We start from the raw sequence: 23,889 nt of genomic DNA, 5'->3' as shown, positions 1-23,889 counted from the left end.
TGTTAATTTGGGAAACAACTTACTGCTTTGTCTATATCAGTTGTTTTCAAATTATGGGACTCTAGCTAGTTGGGCAGCAGCCTTTAGCTACAGCATATACACCCGGATCAAGTTCATGCATCCCAGACCTCCTGAAGACCAGCCTCTTCAGCTTTAGTGGTCCTGTGCTTCCCACCTCTGTCATGCGTTCTGATGCTCATCCACTGCCTGGCATTATCATTAAGCCACTTTGTGTTTTTTTCTACCTCAGTTTTATGCTTTTAGAGAATAGAGTGTTCATCTTATGTGGATCCTGAGAAACTTAACAGGAACCCATGGGGGAGGGGAAGGAAAAAAAAAAGAGGTTAGAGTGGGAGAAGGAGTCAAAGCATAAGAGACTCTTAAAAACTGAGAACAAACTGAGGGCTGATGGGGGGTGGGGGGGGTGGGTGATGGGTATTGAGGAAGGCACCTGTTGGGATGAGCACTGGGTGTTGTATGGAAACCAATTTGACAATAAATTTCATATATTTAAAAAAAAAGAGAGAGAATAGAGTGTTCTGTAAATCCTAGTCCACATCTGTCTGCAGAACACTCTCCCTAACCCTCCCCAGAAGCCACACCATCACTCTGTCCAGACTGCCGGCTGTGCCATGTTTACTTCCTATCTTGAAAAGTCGGTGCGAGAATAAAATGAGTTGATGCAAGAGAGAGTCCTTTGGGAAGTTCCTAACTACTTACATGTGACATGGTACTATTTTTTAGTACCCCCCCCCCCTCTGTCTCACACACACACACACACACACACACACACACACACATATGGGGAAAACACTTATTTTTTGCCAGCTCAAAAAGACAGGTTAAATAATACTTTTGCTTCTATTTAGGGTAGCTGTTACTAAAAGTATACTTATGAGGTTTCTTTTCTAAAAAATATAATTACAGATGGGATACACACCTCTCCATGTGGGCTGCCACTATGGAAACATCAAGATTGTTAACTTCCTGCTCCAGCATTCTGCAAAAGTTAATGCCAAAACAAAGGTAAACTCTTTTCTCCTTTGTATCCACCAAAGTCATTGATTTTTGTGTCCAAGGAAGTAAATGTCCTTTCTTCCACCTTCCTCCTGCAGAATGGGTATACGCCGTTACATCAAGCAGCTCAGCAGGGACACACACATATAATAAATGTCTTGCTTCAGAACAACGCTTCCCCCAATGAACTCACTGTGGTAAGGGGGAAGGGAAGGGAAGAGGGAGGCTAAGGGAGGAGGGAGGAGATGAACCTGGATACTGGAATCTTCTTACAGTTTTTATCGGGCACCAATGTTGCTGTTTTACTTTCATTTATAGGTATAAACAGAGCATTCAGTGGAATGCAGGGCAGAGACAATAGCTATATTGTGAGCTGTCCAGAGAGAGAAAGATGTAATTAGATGTTTCATACTTAGAAACTACAAATCCATTGCCAACTAGTAGGAAATACATATATAAAATGAAAAACGTTTGTTTCTTTGATGATTTAGAACGTTAATAAGCCTCTTGGGTTCCGTGTGTAGAAGCCGAGTCTCTGCTGCGTGAGTGGGAACAGGTTAGGTGGGTTTTGTGCAAGGTATGTGTCTAATGAAATAGTGTTTTGTGTATGACAGTGGGTGGGGCCAATGAGACACTCGCCTTCTGTTTAGTATGGGCGAAACATGTGGGAGCACACAGACACTAAGACATGGGGAATGACTTGTTAATTCCTTGTCCTCATTTCCCTCTGGCCAGAATGGGAACACTGCCCTCGCCATTGCCCGAAGGCTGGGCTACATCTCAGTGGTCGACACCCTGAAAGTAGTGACTGAGGAAACCATGACCACAACTGTAAGTAGCAGATGCTGGCCCTTGTCCCCTCAGAGCCAGCTCTCAGGCCGTAGATTTTCTGGGACTTTTGGGAGATGAACCTACTTTCCCCTCTTCACAGACTAAGCGCCATGTTTCCGAATGCTGTCCCTCTCATTTCTGATATTGAGAAACTAAATACTAAAAATACCTTTTTAAAATTTGCATTAGGAACTATGGAGTTTTTCATTCCACGTAAAGCTAAATGTATGTATACATTTGTTTTGCTGTAAAAATAGTTTTAATGAAGTGAAGGCAGAAATATTTTCACATTCTTCTTTGGCAGTGTATGAAAGTTGAAGATAAGTTGGTTCTTTACGCTGTTGTGACTCACAAATCATAATGGATACGTTGCTATCATTGTGAAAACAGTTTTTACGTTGTTGCAAAACTAAAACATTTGGGAGAGGATCGGAATGGATTTTTATCACCACCCTCACCACTCTTCCAGTCAGCGATTGGCGTTTTCGTAGGAAAAACAATAGGATGTTTTATTAAAATTGTAAATAAATCTTTACCAGGGGGCCTTATTGCATCAGATACGTTTTTACAAGCTGCAGCCTCTAGGATAAGTCATTTCTTATTAACACCATCTGGAGCCTTTGAACTGCATCAGGATTTGTTAACTTTGGAATCAAGAGCTGATATTGCGCCATTATCACAGGCTTATTGCAGTTATTCCTGACTCCATGACTCAACACACATGCCTGAGATTGGCTCTGTACAATGTAAATTTAGGACTCTGGAACACTGGGATTTATCGACTCTGCCTCCTTGTCTCATCCACCATCTTCCGATATGAAGAAAGGCATAGTTAGCATCTGCAAACAGTTTGTGTACACAGTGCTTCACATAAAAGAACACAGGTTGAGGGTCTCTGCAGCAACCCGCTGGCTGAGTTATATACAGGGTTTACAAATTAAAACAATAAGCCTGCTGATCACAAGAGAGAAAGTGTGCTACTTGCCAAAGAGAATACAGTAGCTTCAATGGACTAGAGCAATGGTTATCAACCAGGGCACATTTCTAGCTTCAAGATACAGTTTTTATAGAGATAAATTACCCTGTATTGCTTTTATATACCTCTTGAGTATTTCATGATCTTAAAATCTGGTATTAAATTCTTGAGAAACGAGTTTAAACAAATAATGTTTATTAACCTTAATCTTAAAAATATTCCATCTAGCTCTCTGTAGAGTATGAAACAAGAGGGAGAAGGACAAGGTAAAACAATGGTCAAGTGTCACAATGCTATAAAAGATTTGAAGTCACTGTAATAAATATATAGAACTTCTTTTCCAGTGTTGGAAAATTGAAACTTGTATACTAGTTCAAAATATAAATCTTGGGGCACCAGGATGGCTCAGTCGATTGACTGTACGACTTTGGCTCAGGTCATGATCTCATGGCTCATGAGTTCGAGCCCTGCATCGGGCTCTGTGCTTACCGCTTGGAGCCTGGAGCCTGCTTCGGATTCTGTGTCTCCCTCTTTCTCTGCCCCTAACCCACTCATATTCTGTCTCTGTATCTCTCAAAAATAAATAAACATTAAAAATTTTTTTTCCAAAATATAAATCTTATTTATCAAATGTAAAAAACTTTCTCACCCATCAGGAAAGTTCAGAATGTTTCTTTAATATCAAAAACAGCTTGAGAAGGGGTGCCTGGCTGTCTCAGTCGGTAGAGCATGTAACTCTTGATCTTGAGGTTGTGGGTTCGAGCCCTGTGTTGGGTGCAGAGATTACTTAAAAATAAAATCTTAAAAAAAAAAGAAAAAAAAACCTTGAGGAGAAAATAAAGTTAAAGACAGAGAAAGTAAAGTGATAGCCTCAGGATATCTACTGAAAGAGAAGTGTTTCAAGGCTCTGGTTTCTAGTGAAAGACAGAAACGTATGGGAGTCAGGCCATAGCCTTCAGTGTCATCAGCTGAGTTGACTGGTAATTTCTTCAAGAGAGAGAAGACGGGACTTGTGCTGACAGGAAAGGTCCAGTTTGCCTAATGAAGTGAATGAGGCTTCCACCAAATGAAGTGGTCCCGTAGGTTAGGAAAGAGTCCATTGTTGTCCCTAAGACTTAGTCCATCATTGTGGTATTTGAGACTTTATCTCAAGCTAAGACACAACCTTGTCAACTCTGCCTTAGCAGATACATGTAACCTGGCACAGATGAGGACTGACACAGCTCAGGGTGGAGTCTGTGATCTCAAGCTCACAGGGTGGCCTGCACTGCTGGTGGTCTTTGCACAGCCAGTTGCTGGGGCCCCAGCAGCCATTGGCTCCATGAACAGACGTCTCTTTTTTCAAAACGCTTAAAGAGAAGATTCATCTTCCCCATGAGTATAACATATGATGTGGCAATTCTAAGAAAGATGCTTCAGTTAATGACATTACAGTCCTGGCAGAGTAGAAAACTGAGTAGCTAGAAGCTGACACTCAAAAGATGAATTAAGCATTTAAATTGCATTGTTTAAAATATTCAGTTTCCCTCATTAGCAAAGAACAGAGCATGTCTCTCAGATACTGGTTTCTAATACTGTTCTATAGTAAAGGGAATCAGGGCTTCCTTGGGAAATGACTGAATCCAGATCTGGAGAAGGAAATACACAAGATGAACGTCTTGTAGTGCCAAAAAGTAAGGAAGTGTCTGCTTCCACAAATAAGCAAATAAACACACACACTCACAATGATGAGGCTATGTCACAGGGACACAGGAATCAACTGAAAGAGTTCCCAATGGCCAAAGCTGGAACAATGTAATATAGATAGAAAGAGAGAGAGACAGACTGACAGACACACCGAGAGACTTGGAGTATAGTGCAACGTATAAAGTAAATATCCATGAGTCCATATGATATAGATAAATGAATAAATAGGGAAGAAGAGACAAATCAGGGAAAAAAATCAAACAATTTATGAAAATACCCGCAAGGAGGTAGAGAACAGAATTCTCTACTGCTTAAGTGTGGGCTGGGCATAGTGTTTTCCCTCCAGTGAAGACAGTCTGCGGAAGGGGGCGGAGAACAGAGTAACTTTACAATGGAGAAACCTAACAAGCACTGCCTCAGCCAGGTGACCAAGCCTAATACCAACGCTGGTAAATCATGTTGATAGTATATTGGCACTTTACCTCTGTGGTCTTCCTCCCCAAAACATGTGACCCAGTCCAGTCATGATAAAAACATGAGACAAATCCCAATTGAGGGACATTCTACAAAATACCTGACCAGCTCACTTCTAAACGGTGAAGGTCATTAAAAGCCAGGAAAGTCTGAGACACTGTCACAGCCAAAGGAGCCTAAGGAGGCCTGCCAGCTAAAGATAATGTGGTATCCTGATGGGTCCTAGAACAGAAAAGGGACATTTGGTAAAACCTAAGGAAATCTGAATAAAATATAGAGTTTAATTAATAGTAATATGTGAGTATTGGTTCAGTAATTGTGACAAATGTACCATAGTTTTAACAACCTAGCTTTTTTTCCAGTTGCCTTATTTAAGTATCTTCCCTTGTTCCATTAGCCTTTCCTATGCTCAGGATAAAAAGAGGACTTGTTTTACAACTAAAACATTAAGTCACTAATATTTTTTAACAAGTTATGTTGTTGGTGTCTTTGGATGGATATAATCTATATAGGTAAAAAGTCATCAAAGAGCAAGTAAAAGATTCACTAAGGTCTTTGCTCTGTAATATACAGTTCTTTAAAATTGTGTAGGGGTTAAAATGATCTTGCAAATGCATTCCCTCTAAAATATTTTCTGCAAGGCATAGTTGCACAAATTAAATAATTTATACAATTTGATGTTTTGTATTTAAGCTAGGAATCAAAATGTACATATAGAAGGCCAAGACAAAAATCAATGGCTGGCATGGCACAGGAATAAAGACACAATGCTTGCTGTTCATTTGGCTTATCTTCAGCCAAGACTTTTAATGGAATGAGGTGGCAGGTTCATGAGACCATGAAAAAGTATAACAATGGACAAGGAGAGGCAATATCTCCCTTCTCTTTTCCTTTGAACAGCCTTATTATGGACCTAAATCTTTTAAGCCGGTTTGCTTTGCCACTAGAATTTGTTCACCTTGTATTTGTTCTTATCAGTGTATCTATGGTGAGGACCTTAATGCTAAGGGACAGTTTTGATGTTGTTTTATATGTGGGAGCTTCAAGATATTCAGCACATAAGTCCTGTAATAAATCAACTGATTAATTTAGAAAGAAATAGTGTCACTAAAATGTTCAGTCTGCTTACACTAAAGTACTGCTTTTTTGTTGTTGTTACTAGACTATCATAGAGAAGCACAAAATGAATGTTCCAGAAACGATGAATGAAGTTCTTGATATGTCTGATGATGAAGGTACGAAACCCACCTTTATGTTCGTAATTAAGTGTGACTTCATATTTGTTTCCTGAAGAACGTTTATTGCAAAAATGTTTTTAGAAATGTTCATGTTTTTTGTTGTCGTATAAAGAGTATGCATTTTTCACACACTTACACTGTTCACTTAAATCATGCAGTTCGTAAAGCCAACGCCCCTGAAATGCTCAGTGATGGCGAATATATCTCAGATGTTGAAGAAGGTATTTGGAACTTTTTACTGTGATAAAATTTAACTATCAGCTTTATCTTCCATTTCCTATCTTTGAAATGTAACACTTCCTTGAGTTACTAACTTTTCACTTAACTTACAATTATTAACTTACATATCATTTAAAAGATGTGCGTTTGGAATTAGTGTCGTTTCTTTGAAGCCCCTCTGCTTGAACCCATTTTCCAACTTGAAAATACAAATGTCACTATGTGAATTACTTTCTTTCTTTTTGTTTCTATTAAGCAGAAACTTGATTTTTATTGTTTACATTGGAAAATCTAGAAGAGAAAAATCTGACTAATGTTTATGCATGAAATATTTTTTAAAATAAGTGAGAGAAGGTATCTTATAGGTAAGGAATTAAATGCCCATTTTTAAGGTTTACTCTAAGCTTCATAGTAAAAGCAGCTTTTGAACTTGAACTAATAATGAAAACTCAACCTGAACAAAACTGCTTTCAAAATATAAAATTTCAATATTGATTTCATTAAAGAGATCAATATATAAATGCTGGTAGTCATACTTCATTTGCTTAAAATAAACTACTTGTTTTCTGCCTTATTTAAAAATCGATACATGTGACTAGCTCATGACATGTAGATATATCGATTAATGATATCTTTAAAAGTTACATTGGAGGGGCGCCTGGGTGGCGCAGTCGGTTAAGCGTCCGACTTCGGCCAGGTCACGATCTCGCGGTCCGTGAGTTCGAGCCCCGCGTCGGGCTCTGGGCTGATGGCTCGGAGCCTGGAGCCTGTTTCCGATTCTGTGTCTCCCTCTCTCTCTTTGCCCCTCCCCCGTTCATGCTCTGTCTCTCTCTGTCCCAAAAATAAATAAAAAACGTTGAAAAAAAATTAAAAAAAAAAAAAGTTACATTGGAAAGGTAGTACTTTTACAGAGCATAAATATTCTAAAGATGGCAAATTTGAGAGTTTTACTGGAATAATGAAATGTGTCCTTATTGTTGAATTTATATTATATTTATGTTTTTTTTTTCTTACACCATTTGACTCTTCCAAACTACATCTATCTTCTTGCTCCCTGTATTTGCCATCTCTTGTGTATTTTTCTCATAGAGCGGACTCAATGCTGTTAGTCTTTCTCTGCAGTTAGGTAATTTTCCCTATTTTAATTATTGGTTTCAACTTTGAATTGCACAAATGTAACTGAATATCTAAACAGTGGAAAGCCTACGTAATCCAAAGTCACTTCAACGTTTCTGGCATCCTATGACTGCCTACTGTAAGTGCACTGTGGCCAGGGCGCTGCGTGCCTCGAAAAACTAATGCCCTGGTGGTCATTCAGGAACCTGGAAGGACCCGTCTCATTGTTTGTAAATGTCGTGTTGATAAATGTTAAGGGCTTTTCCTCATTTTTCTTTCCTTTTGTCTCAGCCATAAGCTATATGTTTACCACTGTTCTATCGCCAATTGAATATTTGTATCAGCTTTAGGACTTTAAGAATATTATGCTTTGCTGTCATGTTATGTTTCAATGCCTTCTTATGTAACATTTTAGGAGTAATTTCTTATGTGCAAAAGATAGAAGGAAAGTGATGTTCTCACATGGATGTGTACGCACATAAAACATGTCAGAAGTACATTTTCAAATGAGCTTTTATGAAATATGACAATCACAGACCTAAAAATTTGCTAGCTTTGACAAAATATCTCAATATTTGCATTGACGAGAGGCCAAGTTTGAATGGAAGAAATAACACTTTATATATGTGAATAACCAAATAATTTCCAAAAAGGGAGAAATTTTGAATCTTTTCATTTGAAGAGAATTCATCTAGCCATTTAAACTAGAAATGACAATGATTTCTTATAGATTTATCTCAGCTTGAGATTTTGAAATTAATAAACAAATTTTAATTCTCCTTTTAATCATCTTTAAACTTTTTGGCCCTTGCTTTATGGGTGGGTCATGGGCTGTGAGAATCAGATGGCTTTTGATTTCATAATATTGTAGAATTTGATGGTGGAAGGGGTTCCTAAAAGGTCACTTGATCTGAACAATAACCTTCTATGTTGGGGTCATCTCTATGAAATCCTCTCGGGGAGATCTTTTGCCCAGATGCCTCAATGACAGAAATTCCCTAATTCCCAGACTGCTTGTTCCATTTTTAAACTCTGAGTTTAAAAATTCTTCATTTTACTGAGTGTCCTTCTCATTGATTCAGGCTTCTACTCATTGATTCAGGCTCTGATATTTTTGGCACTATTTAAAACAAAATCTGCCTCTTCTATGTGACAATCCTTGCGATATTTAAAAAATATGTTCCCTATTTTCTCTTACTCTATTTTTCTCTAATACCTCCCTTTCCTCTGCTCCCTCATCATCATGGCCAGTCACCTATGCACATTTCAGTGTGTCAATTTCCATCTCAAATTGAGGTGACCAGAATGGAACACAGCATTCCAGGTACAGTCTGATCAAAGCAGAGTAATGCAGGGCTATTGCTTTGTCCATGGATGATACTAAAAATCTATTATTGAAGATTAAAATGTTTTCAAGGTTGGGGCACCTGGGTGGCTCAGTCAATTAAGAATCTGACTTTGGCTCAGGTCATGATCTCATGGTTTGTAAGTTCAAGCCCTGCATGGGGCTCTGTGCTGACAGCTCAGAGCCTGGAGCCTGTTTTGGGTTCTGTGTCTCCCTCTCTCTCTGCCCCTCCCCTGCTTGAGCTCGGTCTCTGTCTCTGTCTCTGTCTCTCTCTCTCTCTCTCTCTCTCAAAAATGAATGAACATTAAAAAAAAAATCAAGATGTTTTTGAGGTTATAATACCCACTTAATTTGACTCCTGTTAACATTACTATCAGCTGATGTTCCTAAATTTTGCTTATGTGAGTCCCGATAAGCCATATCTGCCTTATCATGTATTTACATGGTTCTGTGCTAAATAAACTAGTGTTTCTGTATTATTCCAAATCCCAAAACAAATCCCTTTGAAATTTTAATTCTAAAAGGACCCCTCCAACTTTAATGATAGCTTTTACTTCTGACTCATTTACCATATAGTCTTGCCACTGCTTTGCTACTTGAGGTGGATTCTGAGTTGCCGTACAGACTGTGGCAAATGTTTATTTCCATGTCACCACAAGGTGTTGTGAATATCTTTCTCTAAAAACCAGTAAGAGATCATCACACTGGTATCCTATGTTACTGAGGATATCAGCAGGTTTTAGAAGAAAATAAAAATGAAAAGCGATATACACTGCCAGTGTTTCCCAAGAAAGAAAAAGAGAATGAGTTTGCAATATGGAAAAATATAATTTTAATCCTGTATTCTAAAAATTGGTAAATATTAAGGGAATAGTGTCAACAGTAGTCTTTCTAGCCCTTCTCCTTTTTCTTCTTTGCTTTCTCCTTCTCTGTCCCCTCTCTCTTTTGTCCACTATGCAAAATTAGCATAGGTAAAAGAATGTGTGCATTAATTTCACACACTAAAAAAACCAAGAAAACAAATCTAGATAATGTTATAAGTTAATGATATAGGGGAACAATGGAGCCAAGTCACAGAGTAGAATAAAGGCTGAAGTATCAGCAAAGCAGAGCAATAGAAGGAAAGGCGATAAAGCAGCCTTCTCTAACTCACACATTACCCAGGCAGAGCTCCTAGACAGTCAGACTGATCCACAAATATCTTAATGCCCCACTATCTTCTTTCCCAGAAAATATGTTACATGCATGTACAATTAATATACATGCAAAATTAATGCTGGTTCTGGTGCCAGTTACATTCTTATGTTTGTAACTCAGTTTATAATTTAAAAGAAAGAAAAGCAAAGATGAAAGAAGGAGAGAGAAGAGGGAGGGAGGGAAGAAAGAGAAAGAAGAGAGAGAGGAAGTAAGAAAAGAAAGAAGAAAGAAGCAAGAAAAGAAAAGAAAGAAGAAAATTGAGATTAAGTTTCAATCTGTCTTCTCTTTTGGGTCCCCCCTCCCAAGAGATTTTAGAGTTGGCTTTGGTTCAGTGCTGACTTTAAATTGTAAATTCCTATAAAGTATATTTTATAAATTTTTAAATAATGTATAAAATGTTGTTTTAGCTTGCAGTGTTCTAGTGAGTTGGGTAATTGTAACAGAGTTAAAGAGCCATAGATGGGACATAATGAGAAATGCAATTAAACCATGGAAAGTAGACCAAAAGCAGCTCTGTGAAATAGAACTCTACTGAACAGGTTTGGGAGATAACTGGGTAAGACTGGAAAAAATTGCTTAATTCTTAGCTACTTACAATTTTGCTAGGGCTGCAAAATCTCTCTCGGGATCTAAGGCAGACACTGAAAATTAAAAGGAAAAAAAGAAGAGGCTGAGTATACATGTGGTCAAATAATTATCAGATAGGTAGAGGTTTGAGATAAAATGCCATCAGATGTTAGTGACATGAGGGGTGAGGAGAATCAGGCTCAGTCACCTCTGTGCCAAATTCAGTGCCCAGTGAACTGAATCAGTCATGTAGCCTATCCTCTCCACTATACTGATGAGGTAGCAAAGCCCAGATGAATGTTGAGTGGCTTGCCCACCGGGTTAGTGGCAGAACTGAACAGGAAGACGATCAGACAGTCTGGTTCTAGAGCTTCTCTTTCATTGCTACTCTAACATGATCTCTTTTCTTATACACAGAACCCAAGAATGTATTATTTTTAAGCTTCTAAAAGTTTTAAAAAGGGAAATATTAGGGAAAGGGACAGATTATGCTCTTGGATATTATCACAAGTAATAAGAATTATTTTGTAATGAGCTCGATGAGACTATTGTAGAAATAGTTTACTTTCTCCTGATCATCCTGGTAAAAGAAATATGCAGACCTAGATGCAAATACAAGTAAAATAAATAGACATGGAATTTAGAATAGATTTTAAAAACTCAAAGCAAGGAATTTTAATAAACATATCGGAGTCTTCTCAGGAGGGAGTAAGTCGAATTTGAATGGCACAATCTGAAACTCAAAAAAATTACTTCAGGAGACATGAAGATGGATATCAAGGGAACCACCAGAAAGATGCCCTTTTAGGACCTCTTCTCACAAATGCCTAGGACTATCCTGCTACCCTAATCCCCTGTCCATCCTAATAAATAAGTCAGGCGATGAAGTTTTTAGCTTTATAGGTCAGGAAACAAGCCTTGGAGACTAGCCTGACCCAGGTGGTCCAAGGGAGTGGTGGTGGTTGTGCAGAAATTGTTCTTTACCTGAAATGTTATCATTTTACAAATGATAACATCATAAATCCTGCCTTTGCCTGATATTTCTCTGCTTACAATTGACCTTTCAAACAGACCTTATATAACTGCAAGCTTCCTTCAGTGATAAAGTCAAAATGAAATACCACAAGCAGAACCCAAGTCTTATTCTCTGTTACATCCCCAGAACCTAGCACAGTGCCTGGTACACAGGAGATGTTCAATATGTGTTAAGGTGGTTGCACCACAGTGGAGGGAGACTCAAAGAAAGGAGAGTTTTACAGGTTTCTGAGAACTGGCAGGATAGAGAAAGTTTGCCTGCTGTGTCCCTCTTCCTTCTAACAAACACCTTCCCACTGAGACAGTGCTGGGCTATGTATCGTGTCAATAAACAGCTTTATAATGACTCTCCTAAGGTATATCTGCATCTCAAAGAATAGTTAACAAATTTAAAATAATTTCCAGTGAAAGAAAAAGAACTGTTAACTGGGGCAGAGGCCTTTATTCTAGTTTTATTTAATTTATTTTTTTTTAATTTACATCCAAGTTAGTTAGCATATAGTGCAACAGTGATTTCAGGGGTAGATTCCTTAATGCCCCATACCCATTTAGCCCATCCGCCCTCCCACAACCCCTCCAGTAACCCTCTGTTTGTTCTCCATATTTAGGAATCTCTTAGGTTTTGTCCTCCTCCCTGTTTTTGTAACATTTTGTTTCCCTTCCCTTATGTTCATCTGTTTTGTATCTTAAAGTCCAAAGGTCTTTGTTCTAAAACACAGTCCATCCTATCTTTGGTATGCTATCTTTGGTTTTGGAATTGTTGAGTGATTTTCCTCCACACCATCCACCTACCTAGCTACATACCTGACATTTCCATCTAGATTCTCATAGACATCTTAACTCATCATGGCCTGGACACCTGCTCCAAACAGTGCCTCCTCCCGCCTTCTCCATCTCAGTAAGTGGCTCCGTCATGCAAGCCAGCTCTGAGGTTCTGTGTAGTATCCCTTTTCTTAGCACTCATGCCGGGTCCCTCGGCAAGTCCTATCAGTTTTCTAGAACCCATCTCACATCCCTCTTCTCTGCCTCCCCACTGCCACCACCCTCATCCAATCCCACATACTCCGTTCTCCTGTGGACTACTGTAGGAATCTCTGTACACAGGTCCACATGTTTCCCCACAGACTTAGCTTTCTGCACAGAATACTCAGCAATCTTTTAAAAAATATAAATTGCATCATATCATTCCATTCCCCAGCTTAAAACACTCCAAAGCTTGGGGTGCCTAGATGGCTCAGTCAGTTGAGCGTCCGACTTTGGCTCAGGTCATGATCTCGCAGTTCGTGAGTTTGAGCCCTGCTTCAGGCCTGCACTGACAGCTCAGACCCTGGAGCCTGCTTCAGATTCTGTGTCTCCCTCGCTCTCTGCCCTTCCTCTGCTTGTACTCTGTCTCTCTCTCAAAAATAAGTAAACATTAAAAAATAAAAATACACTCCAAAACTTATAGTTACGTTTTTAAAATTCATTCACGTGGTTGCATATTATCATCGTTCACTTGTTTGTATTTCTATATAATATTCCACTGTGTGCCTGTACCATAGGTAAGTTATCCATTCCACTTGGAAAAGGGAATGCGGGTTGTTTCCAGTTTGTATCTGTCCCCAGGTACACGTCTGCGTATATTTCTGTAGGGTATAGACCCATGACTGTAGTTGCTGGGTTGTACATTATGCAGAGACAACAGAATTAATCAAAGCCAGGGAACAGTAAACTAGGATTATAAAATTAGTGAGGCTATTAAAAAAAAAAAAGGAAGGGAAAGAATGTTATAAAGTGATTACCATGAGAGAGGGAGGAGAAGGCTGCGATTGGGATAGGATATATTCTAGTTGTTGACCTGGATGCTATTTATTTTGTAACAGTTTGTGAAAATGTACATTTACATTTTATGTACTCACCTGCCTGGTTGCTGTATTTGATGATAAAAGTAGCCAGCCCCTCTAAATAATGTACAGTATAAATACAAAACTCAAATGAAAACCTCCCAAGGCTTTACACTGCACTTGAAATAGAACTCGGGCCCTTCCATGGTCAGTGAGTTCGGTGTAATATGACTGTGGCTACCTATTTTCCACCGTCCACTCAATCACTTTTTAACTTCGTCCTAAAACTCATCTCAAGGCACTAGTCATTAATATACAGGCCAGTGGTAATTTATATTACCTATATTAATAGGTATTATAGGTAATGCCTATATTAATATACAGGCTAGTTTTGAATTTTCCTGCCATGTGGTCTCTAACTACTCCACCCTGCCTCTGTAGCACAGAAGCAGCAGGAGACCATACCAGGACAAATGAGCATGGCTGTGTGATGATAAAAATTGTTTTAAAAAATAGGTGGGAGGTGGGGTGCCTGGGTGGCTCAGTCAGTTGAGCATCCGACTTTAGCTCAGGTCATGATCTTGCTGTGTCTCCCTCTCTGTCTGCCCCTCCCTCACTCATGCTCTCTCTCTCTCTCTCTCTCTCTCTCAAAAATAAACATTAAAAGAAATTTTTTTAAAAAATAGGTGGGAGGCAGATTCAGCCCACAGACTGTGGTTTACCAATCTGTGGTTCATTTTTTTCATTTTCTTTTAATGTAGACTGTTAGCTGCATGGGAGTAGACCTGTCTTTATCCCTGTCCCATCACTTAGGACACATACAGATAGGCCCTCTTCTATGGATGTGCCCACTGGCTTAAATCCACACATTTACTTGTGTCTGTCCCCTGACAGGATTCCATATAAATGAACACTCAAAACATCATAAACAAGGTACTTACCAGAGCATGCGACTCTTGATCTTGGGGTTGCAAGTTTGAGCCCCACGCTGGGTGTAGAGATTACTTAAAAATAAAATATCTTTAAAAAAAATAAACAGGTACTTACCATTTACTGAGCCCTTTCTATGTGCCAGGAATGAATCTAAATACATTTCATGAATTATGTCATTTAACCTTCACAGTAACCTCAGAGTTAGAGCCATTAGATGTGGAAAATCAGTTCCAGCAAGGTTAACAACCTTGATCAAGATTACACAAATCAGTGCAAGGGATTATATGCAAATCCCTGTCCTAACCTCTTCTCCAACATCCATGGTGCCTGGTAATTTAGATAACAGCCCCACAACTGTTGGATTTTTGCACATTTTAAATGAGATCATGTATAAAGGGATCTCAGTGAATGTTAGTTACAACGTACTTTATCTTGCTTAATTTTCTCAATCACTTTGAGAAATTATTGGTACTATTATTATTCCTGATTTACATTTACTATTTTTTTTATTTTTTTAAATGTTTATTTATTTTTGAGAGAGACAGAGACAGAGCACGAGCGGGAGAGGGGCAGAGAGAGAGGGAGACACAGAATCCAAAGCAGGCTCCAGGCTCTGAGCACAGAGCCTGATGCGGGGTTCGAACCCACAAGCCGTGAGATCATGACCTGAGCTGAAGTTGGACGCTTAACCGACTGAGCCACCCAGGTGCCCCTAATTTACATTTACTCTTAATCTAAAGTGTTATTTGTTGTAATTTATGTTAAGGAATCTGGGGCTCAGAGGGTTTAAGATGTTTGTTCAGGTTCACATAGTCAAAGAAACTGGAGTTTGAATTTAGTTCTTTTACTCTTTCTACTCAAATTAGATGCGATAGAAAACAATAGATAAAAGTGATAAAAGTGACAAGGAAATTCAAAAGAATGAGAGATACTAAAGGCCTCAGGAAGAAAGCATTTCAAGGAATAGATAGAATGTGGACAAGTAGAAATTTGGGGGCAGGTGGAAAGAGGTGTTCTAAGTGCAGAAAGTGTCAGAGATGGGGCACCTAGCTGGCTCAGTTGGAAGAGCATGCGACTCTTGATCTTGGATCACGAGTTTGAGCCCCACATGGGTGTAGAGATAACTTAAATAAATAAAACTTAGAGAGAGAGAGACAGGAAAGCAGAGGACTTCACAGAAGAACTCAGCACAATGGGGCTTGGGAAACCAAGCACCGGTCTGAATGAGGACCCCGGGAAATGTCATAGGGAGGATGAGAAGCAGTTCTAGAAAACTCCAGGCACATTCTCATGTACAGAGAAAGAGGAATGCCAAGGGATATGGAGAGAGAGCAATGAGGAAGAAAACCAGAAAAGGCGAGAGATTCCCTGACAGGGTCCAGTCAGCTGAGCACAGGTAATCTGGGATCCCTGGGGATCTCAGGCAGCTGCCGCCTCCATGACATTGTGGATGTAGACACAGAATAGAGTAGTTCTAATGGAGTGTGTGCACTTTTTCTCCCAAGAAGTCGTGACAGGATGAGTAGCTGGAGTGGCCTGTGGAATGAAACAGACACAAGGATTGATGGCTGGGAATTAAGCATGCTTATTGATTAAGGACAATAGGTGTTTTTTTAATCTGGCCAAAACAAGTTGTAATTTTGAATATGCTTTCTTCTCCCACCCTCCAATTATTTTAGTCCCTGCCCATCTACCTGGAAAGTCTGACCTGCTTCTTATGGAAGTGGGTCCTAATCTGACCACCCCTAACCCTTTCCCTTCACATTGGGAACCGTGCTGCAGAGAGAAAAAAGCGGAGCATCAGCACTGGGAGTGGACAGGGAAGGGAAGGCAGGGCAGTGCAGAGAGCTGGGAATAGGAGGGTGTGGAGAAGCAAGGCAAGATGCTACACACGGGAAGGGGTGCTTTGACGACCTGGGCCAGAACCAAAATGAGGACAACTGACAGCAGACCCCACCTGTCTTTACCTTTTAAGCACACATATTTCAGGTGGAGGTAGGAAATATATATAACATGCGGAAGAGGCCAAATGCTTGCTCACAAAGCATAGGAGCTCCTGATACTCCTTTATTCCTAGGACAGTGAATATGTTCCTGTTGTGCACACACTGTCCTTACACACCTAAGTAAGGAACAGCTGTCACTACTGAGGTCTGGATTTTGGGTTGAAGCTAGACAAATAGCCAACAAAGAATAAATAGAGGAAAGAATCAATTGGCATGATGGACATGACCACCTTGAATTAAGCTACCTAATTTCTCTCTAAGTGAGAACCAACATTTTAGTGCCTGATTTCACTGGGCTAGTTTATGGCTAGTGATTTATTCATTGTCTAGTCTTGTTTACAAGGAGCATAGATTTTAGATAATGAGAACAGGGTAAGTAACCTTGTACTTCTTTCTACCTGCTTTCTGTCTCTAGTCTCAGAAGTTTATGTGACCAAGTCAGTGTCATCTTACTGAGATGACAGAGGGCAGTTTCTGGATGAGAGTTAAGGTATATTGATAAGAATGATAAGAATATGAAAAAGTTATAGTGTCTGTCCCAACATTGTCTTTTTCTACCTCTTCACAGGAAGGACACTGAAATCGTTTTCCTTTCTGGGATGAGTTTGTTTATTAACCCAACCAAGATCACAGGGGACATTTTTCATTGCTACATCTGGAAGAGTTCCAAGACTGAGTCATGCATGCTTATTTAGAAACTATATCTAGCTTGGATTAAGGAACAGTTTAAAAACTGTGATCCAGTTTTTAAAAAGAAGCACATCTAGCCACAAAGAATAGAATAATGTTTGAGAGTAAAGAATCAAATGGACTTTGTTTACTCTTTAAAACAAAACAAAACAAAACAAAACAAAAAAAACTAGCCTGAGCAGAAAGAGTCATTTGTTCTGTGGGATAACAGCAACTTGTTCTTGTTGGTTAAGAGATGTGCAAACTTTGCCAGTCAAGCCTGATTTCTCTTTGGCCACCTGGGAAGGCTGGCTCTTATGAACACCTAGAGCTTGGGAAAAAGCAGGCAGAGTGTGGCACATGGCTTCCCACAAGAAGTACATGAACCCCTTAATGACACACACTTCCTTAGCCTTCTTAAGACCACCTATTTCACCCACTGCTCATCTAACTGTTGTCTCAACTTACCCATTGTTCTCACATATTTTGAGAAGGAAAGCAAGAAAGCATTATATATATTCCAGAATGTAGTTGGTAAACTGTTTTGAAAGAACCTAGTACCATTGCTAGGAGATGCTGGAAAACAAAAGGCTCAAGGGAAGGCCCAGCATCTGCTGCTTCCAGGCTGAGGGAGGGAGCTCTGTTCTTTACCTGGCCTGGGGCTGCAGCCTCTCCTGGAGCCTCCACCCCTTCTCGAAGGTAATGGAGTCCTGAGCTGGGCCTCCAGCCTAACACGGAAGAGCCTGTGCCACACACACGACCTCTTCACCTGCGTGGAGCAATTGCACGAGCCGTATGTCACTCCCTCTTTATCAGTCTGTCAGATATTCACAGGAAACCTTGCTTAATCCAAGCTCTTGCCCCAAACTACAAAATGAAAGGTGAAATACGTGCAGATCTGGAATCTGAGTAACTTCCCATTGCTCATTGTGTAACTCTGGGATCGAATCAGACACTGAGAACGAGACCGAGTGCATCAGGCTTCTACTATTACCACACTCCTCTTCCATGCGTTTCCCGCTCCCTCGCTTTTTCTGAGACTAAAAATATCAGGGGAAGGAGAGAAAAGACTTGTGAGCAAAATATAGTTATTTGGATTCTCCATGCTGAAAATTTATTGTCTAACATGAGGGGAGACAGACATCTTTTGATTAATGCTTTGCGTTGATGGAAACTGTTTTCTCTTCAAAGTTATCTGTATTTTATGTCCCTTATTTGAACCTTCAAAAAATAAAATATGCTGAGTCTTATTTGTCTCATCTCTAAATGGTTAATTATACCACATGGAATTGCTGAGAAGATGAAAAGAAATAACATACTAAGCATGTAGAACAGTGACCAGCATATAGTAGGTGCTCAATAAACAGCTGAGTCTTTTTTTTTTTTCTTGTTTTTATGAAACAGGCAAATATCAGTGAATCCTGCTTCCTGCTATAGGATTAGAATTAGGATGGGAGAGGGGTTCCTGGGTGGCTTGGTTGGCTAAGCATCCTGACTCTTGATTGCAGCTCAGGTCATGATCTCGAGGTTCGTGAGATCGAGCCCTATAGCTAGCTCTCTCTCTCTCTCTGTCTCTCTCTCTGCCCACCCCGCCCCCACTCTTACAGTTTCTCACTCTTTCTCTCAAAGTAAATAAATAAATATTAAAAAAAAAAAAGAATTAGGGTGGGAGAAGATGAGAGGAAGAGGGTTTGGGTCTCCAGTTTGTGTTTGTGTGTGTGGGGGGGGGTCAAATAAAGTGATTGCATTTTCACCCAAAAAAAAAAAAAAAAAGAATTAGGGTGGGAGAAGATGAGAAGAAGAGGGAGAACTTTGAGGGTTTGGGTCTCCAGTTTCTGTGTGTGTGTGTGTGGGGGGGGTCAAATAAAATGATTGCATTTTCACCCACTGATGGACATACAGTGGACATACAGTTGCTTGTCACTTGGATCGCAATGGTTATTCTATAATCCAACTTCAGAGACCCTAAAAACATGGCCCAACATGGCCATCACTTCCCACAACTCAGTTGACTCTCACTTTAGTAAAATTGGCTGCTTGCTATTCTCAGAACATTCCCATCCTTTCCCTGTCATGCCACATCCACTGGCTGGGATGGCCGACTTCCCACTTCCACTCCTCTCTGCTTGTCTTTACTCACACACCTCCATTCAACATCTGCCACGTCTCCTCAGTCCAATGTGATGCCCTCTTCCTGTGAGCTCTTGGATACTTTCATCATTTCTCTTGCACATCCTCTGACACTGGTGTGGTGGTGAAGAGCTTGGGCTCTGCCACCTAACTGTGTGGGTTCTAATCCAGACTCTACCACTAACTAGATATGTGAGCTTTGAAAAATAACGGAACCTTTCCATATCTATGTCTTCATCTAGAAAAGGGAAGTAAGAGTATTTGCTTTGTGGGGTTGAGAAGTAAATGAGACATGTGTATAAGTGCATATGAAGTGCTCAGTTAGCACAGTGCTTCACACATGCAAAGCACTGAGTAAAGTATGGAGTAGTAGTATAGTATTTCTATTATTGTTTGTGTTTTGGTCTTAGCTTCTTTATCGGAGACAAAATGCCTCAAAGGCAGTAGTTGGCTTTACTCATAGCAGATCCTAGTCTGGGGCTCTACTGTCTCACTGCCCAAAGTGTGGTTTGCAGTCACCTGGGAGCTTGTGATACATGCAGGATCTCAGGGTCTGCCTCAGACCTGCAGAATCAGCATCTACAGTTCTACAAGGTTCTCGGATGATGCAAACATACACATGGCAATTTAGAAACACTGCACTCAATTCTTTGAATTCAGTTGCTGAAGCTATGTCAATTACTCTAGAAATTCCCACCAGGAAAATAGACACTTAATTCTGCAGAATCAATACTGCCATTAGATAACTGTCATTTATTTGTAAGCATCCTTTAAAACAGTGCGATTTTGGACCAGAAGTGATTAGGACCAGAACTTGGGAACTTGTGTAATTGTAAATTTTCAGGTGATTATAATGCATCCTACAGGTTGAGAACCACCATTTTAGAACAATGGGAAGCTACTACAAGTACCACATTAATAATGTGTATCTCCTTCCTCTTGCCTTGTTGTTTTATTTTTTCTGGTCCATCTCTTAAATAGTAAGGTTGAATATCGTAACTAAGTTTTCTCTCCACATTTGCCAAATATTTGCTGGTGCACATACACATCTTAATATCTACCTGGCAGACCTGTGTATGTCCAAATACCAGTTCTGCTGTATGGAACACAGCCTATCTGATTTATCTGCAGTCCCTGTATTTTGTTTTGTTTTATTTTGTTAATTTTATTCATTTTTTGAATAGGTGATAGATGCACATGGTATAAAATTCCCAAGGTACAAGAGTTTACGGTGAAAAGTAAGTCTCCCTCCTTCTCCTCACTCCAGTAATATAGTTGCTATCTCCAAAGGCAATCACTGAATTTTCATTGCACACATTTATTGAGCACCAACTATGTGCCAGGCATTGTTCTGGGCACTGGATATGGACCAAAACAGACAAAACTTTGCCCTCATGGACCTTACATTTTGGTTACCAATTTCTTGTAGTAGTTGTTCAATAACATAGTGTATTACAATGGTTAAAAGTAGGGCTCTGTAGTCAGACCAACTGATTTTGAATCCAGTTTTTCTCATATTCTAAGTGATCTTGGGTTATTTACCACTGTGAACTGGGTTTTCTTTATATTGAAATGGAGACAATGATTCTATTTTATAAGGTGGATTTGAGAATTGCTTCAGATCATACTTACAAAGCACCATACAGTGCCTGGAACATAGTAAATGCTCAGTAGATAAAGTGTTGACTATAATGGTGTGATCTCACTCTATTGTTCTGTAATGCAGACTAGAAATGCTTAAAGGATTTATTTTCCCAAAAGTTTTCACTTCTTCTCTTTGCTATGTGATGATCAAAAAAATCACCTTTTTTCAGAATAAGTGTGCTAAATATAAGCCTAAGTTTTGATCATTAACTAGTTGCCTACAAGACCATTTGCTAAGTTCTGTTAAGAAACCAACTCCTAATAAATCACTAGAGCATAGGTACTATGTTCCTCTGTATTCTTTCTGATCTAGCTTTTTTGTAATCCCATGTAATTTGAAGGTTTTCTACTATCAATTCATTTGAAGGTGTTATGTATTGTTACTTGCAACTCTATAAGTTTACAAAATACATACCTTGAGAAGAAAATTCTGCATTTCGTAGCAGGGAAATAAAGCACTTCTGAGCAAAGTTTCAGACAATATAATTTGGTACACTTACCTTAAGGAAATTTCTTTATGATTCTTGTCTCCAGACAGATGGGAAAACAACTTTCAACCCCTAGAAAAGCAACAAAAGTATTCCTTGGTGATGATCTTAACATGGAAAACATTAAAAAAAAAGTTACATGTAAAAAAAGAAAGGAGAAAAGAACTCCTAGGGCATATGAAACACTTTCAAATATCAGGCCAAGAACTGTTTCCTCTATTCAGCATAAAAAGGATATTAGTGGGCACAATGAAAGATTGCAAGGAATTGGGTTCGGTATATTCCACCACATGCTGACCTGAACCATTGACTTGGAATCTAAAAAGAGTGAGGGCTGGGGTGCCTGGCTGGCTCAGTCAGTGGGGCATGCAACTATTGAGCTTGGGATTGTGAGTTTGAGCCCTATGTTGGGTGTAGAGATTACTTAAAAACCTAAAAATAGGTAGGTAGGTAGGTAGGTAGGTAGGTAATAGATACAGATGAATGATGGAAAGAAAGAAAGAAAGGAGGATACATCTATCTGACCAACTACAGTCCTGATAATCATTTTATATATTCTTTCTTTCTCTCCTTTGTTCTTGATTCTATTTTGCATGATTTCCTGGTAGTCAAAGGGTGTGGATCTTTGAAAGGTTGATTGTGGTATGAGAAACTTTTTTCTTAACCTAGTCATGATAGGAGGACCAGGAAGAGGAGATAGCTGGAAAATTGAAGTGAAATCCTCTGAATAGCTTTTATTATTTGGTGAATGGTGGGATCACAATAGATTGGGGTGTTTTGTGTTCTTCTTTAAACATTACATTTCCAGTCTCTGGTATTTTATTATCAGAAATGGATTAACAATGAGAACTTCAGTGCTCATAATTTTAAGAGGCACAAAGTCAATACTAAATAGATGAGGCTTCCTCTAGTGGCATTTACCAGTGTGGTCTTCCTGGACTTGGTCTGTGCTAATTGAGTAGCACACTACAGAGCTGACTCTTAATTCACTAGGGATGCATTAAGCAATCAGCGTGTGACCTCTTTGGCCGACTTTTGGACCTTGTCATTTCTCATTCCTCTCTGTTTTCACTGCTTACTACACTGTGACAACCTACCTCAATATTTTAATTATTCATCTCCCATGGTTGTGTGGATTCATTAGGTTCAGCTGGATTCTTGAGATCTTTGCTGAGATTACAGTCAGATAGCAGCTGGGGTGGGAGTAATATGGCAGAATGTTCAATGTGGTATCTTCATTCATAGTCTATCAACCCCACTAGGACGAATGGAACATCTGAGCACTAACTGGGCCTCTCTCTATCTCTTTCCATGCTGCCTCTCCTTACGGCCACCTTGACTTTCTTTACATCATGGTGGTCTCATGGTAGTCAAATTTCTTACACTGGGATTGGCTTCCCCCAAACTAGTGTTTGAAAGAGACTCAAGAAGAAACTGCAAGGTTTCCTTGAACTAAAACTGAAACGGCATGCAAAATCACTTCCCCTGCACTTTATTGTTCAAAACTTGACCCAGCCCAAATTCATTTAAAGGCAGTACACATGAATATAAGAGACATGGTTCATATATATATATATATATATATATATATATATATATATATATATATATTTCAACTAAATATGTTTGATATTATAACAGAGCTGTCCAGTCATAGAATTACCTTTGTTAGCTTATCTACATTTGGGCATGTTGGTCAGAAGCTACTACCAATCAAAATATTTTTGGGATTAGAGACAGTTAACAAGTCACCCAACACAACTCATGTCATGCTTTTCGAAGTTTTGGTATGCAAAATTATAGAATATTTTGCTTATTGAAAGGAGAGTGAGTTTGTTCTATTATTATTCATTCATTGAATCAATCAACAAATATTTGTTGAGTCCATATGAGCCAGGCCTTGTGTTACATGGTACAAAGCAGAGACATTTGCTGCTGTGGTTGGATTTTGCCTTTACCACTATCAATACTAGCAATCTAAATGCTAACTACATGAGTTCATGAATTCAGATGTTTGGGCACTAGACAAAGCTGTGTTACAGAATAACACTAACAGAGCAGGTTAAGTCCTTTTTCTGTGCATTATTTCACTTAATTCCCCACAAGAAGGCTTCGGCTGGAAGGCAGCGTTATTATCCCAGTTTTGTAAAGGTTGAAACCGTGACTCAGGGTAAACAGTGCTCCAAAGGTCAGCTAATTAGTAAATGACGAAGCCTGGATTTGAATCCAGAGCACTAACTGTGCAAAACTGCTTTAAAATAATACCATTGCCTTTGTTTCTACTTGCCATGCCTTTTGAGAAATGTTTTCACCATGTGGTAAGGCTATTTTAATTAATCTTTGGCCAAATATATTGACAGCTCTCACCCCATTTCAACTCTGGGCTTCTTTTGGTTTCATAGTGACCATTTTTGAAGTTTAAGAAGGATGGGCAAAGAAGAATAGAAACTTAACCTTATTACCATTTAACTGTATACCAAGCCATCAAGTTTGACT

At 39.3% G+C, this 23,889-nt stretch overlaps 1 protein-coding gene across 33 annotated transcripts in view; it reads left to right on the top strand.

The window, feature by feature from the left end:
- The window catches only part of ANK3 (ankyrin 3), a 679,089-nt gene that overhangs the window by 548,690 nt on the left and 106,510 nt on the right, over nucleotides 1-23,889 (top strand). For 16 of the 33 annotated variants that reach the window (XM_053910305.1, XM_053910324.1, XM_053910308.1 and 13 more), the window contains 6 exons: nucleotides 928-1,026; nucleotides 1,116-1,214; nucleotides 1,753-1,848; nucleotides 6,147-6,219; nucleotides 6,381-6,443; nucleotides 20,446-20,499. In XM_053910305.1, the coding sequence (XP_053766280.1) occupies nucleotides 928-1,026; nucleotides 1,116-1,214; nucleotides 1,753-1,848; nucleotides 6,147-6,219; nucleotides 6,381-6,443; nucleotides 20,446-20,499 (484 nt within the window). The remainder of the gene's footprint in view (nucleotides 1-927; nucleotides 1,027-1,115; nucleotides 1,215-1,752; nucleotides 1,849-6,146; nucleotides 6,220-6,380; nucleotides 6,444-20,445; nucleotides 20,500-23,889) is intronic. The other 17 variants (XM_053910319.1, XM_053910313.1, XM_053910321.1 and 14 more) reach the window with 3 other exon arrangements.

This window comes from Panthera pardus, unplaced genomic scaffold (assembly GCF_024362965.1).
Source record: "Panthera pardus isolate Hobbes unplaced genomic scaffold, ASM2436296v1 HiC_scaffold_22, whole genome shotgun sequence".
NCBI lineage: Eukaryota > Metazoa > Chordata > Mammalia > Carnivora > Felidae > Panthera > Panthera pardus.
The sequence above is the reverse complement of the archived record's forward strand: the minus strand, read 5'-3'. Positions and strand labels throughout refer to the sequence as shown.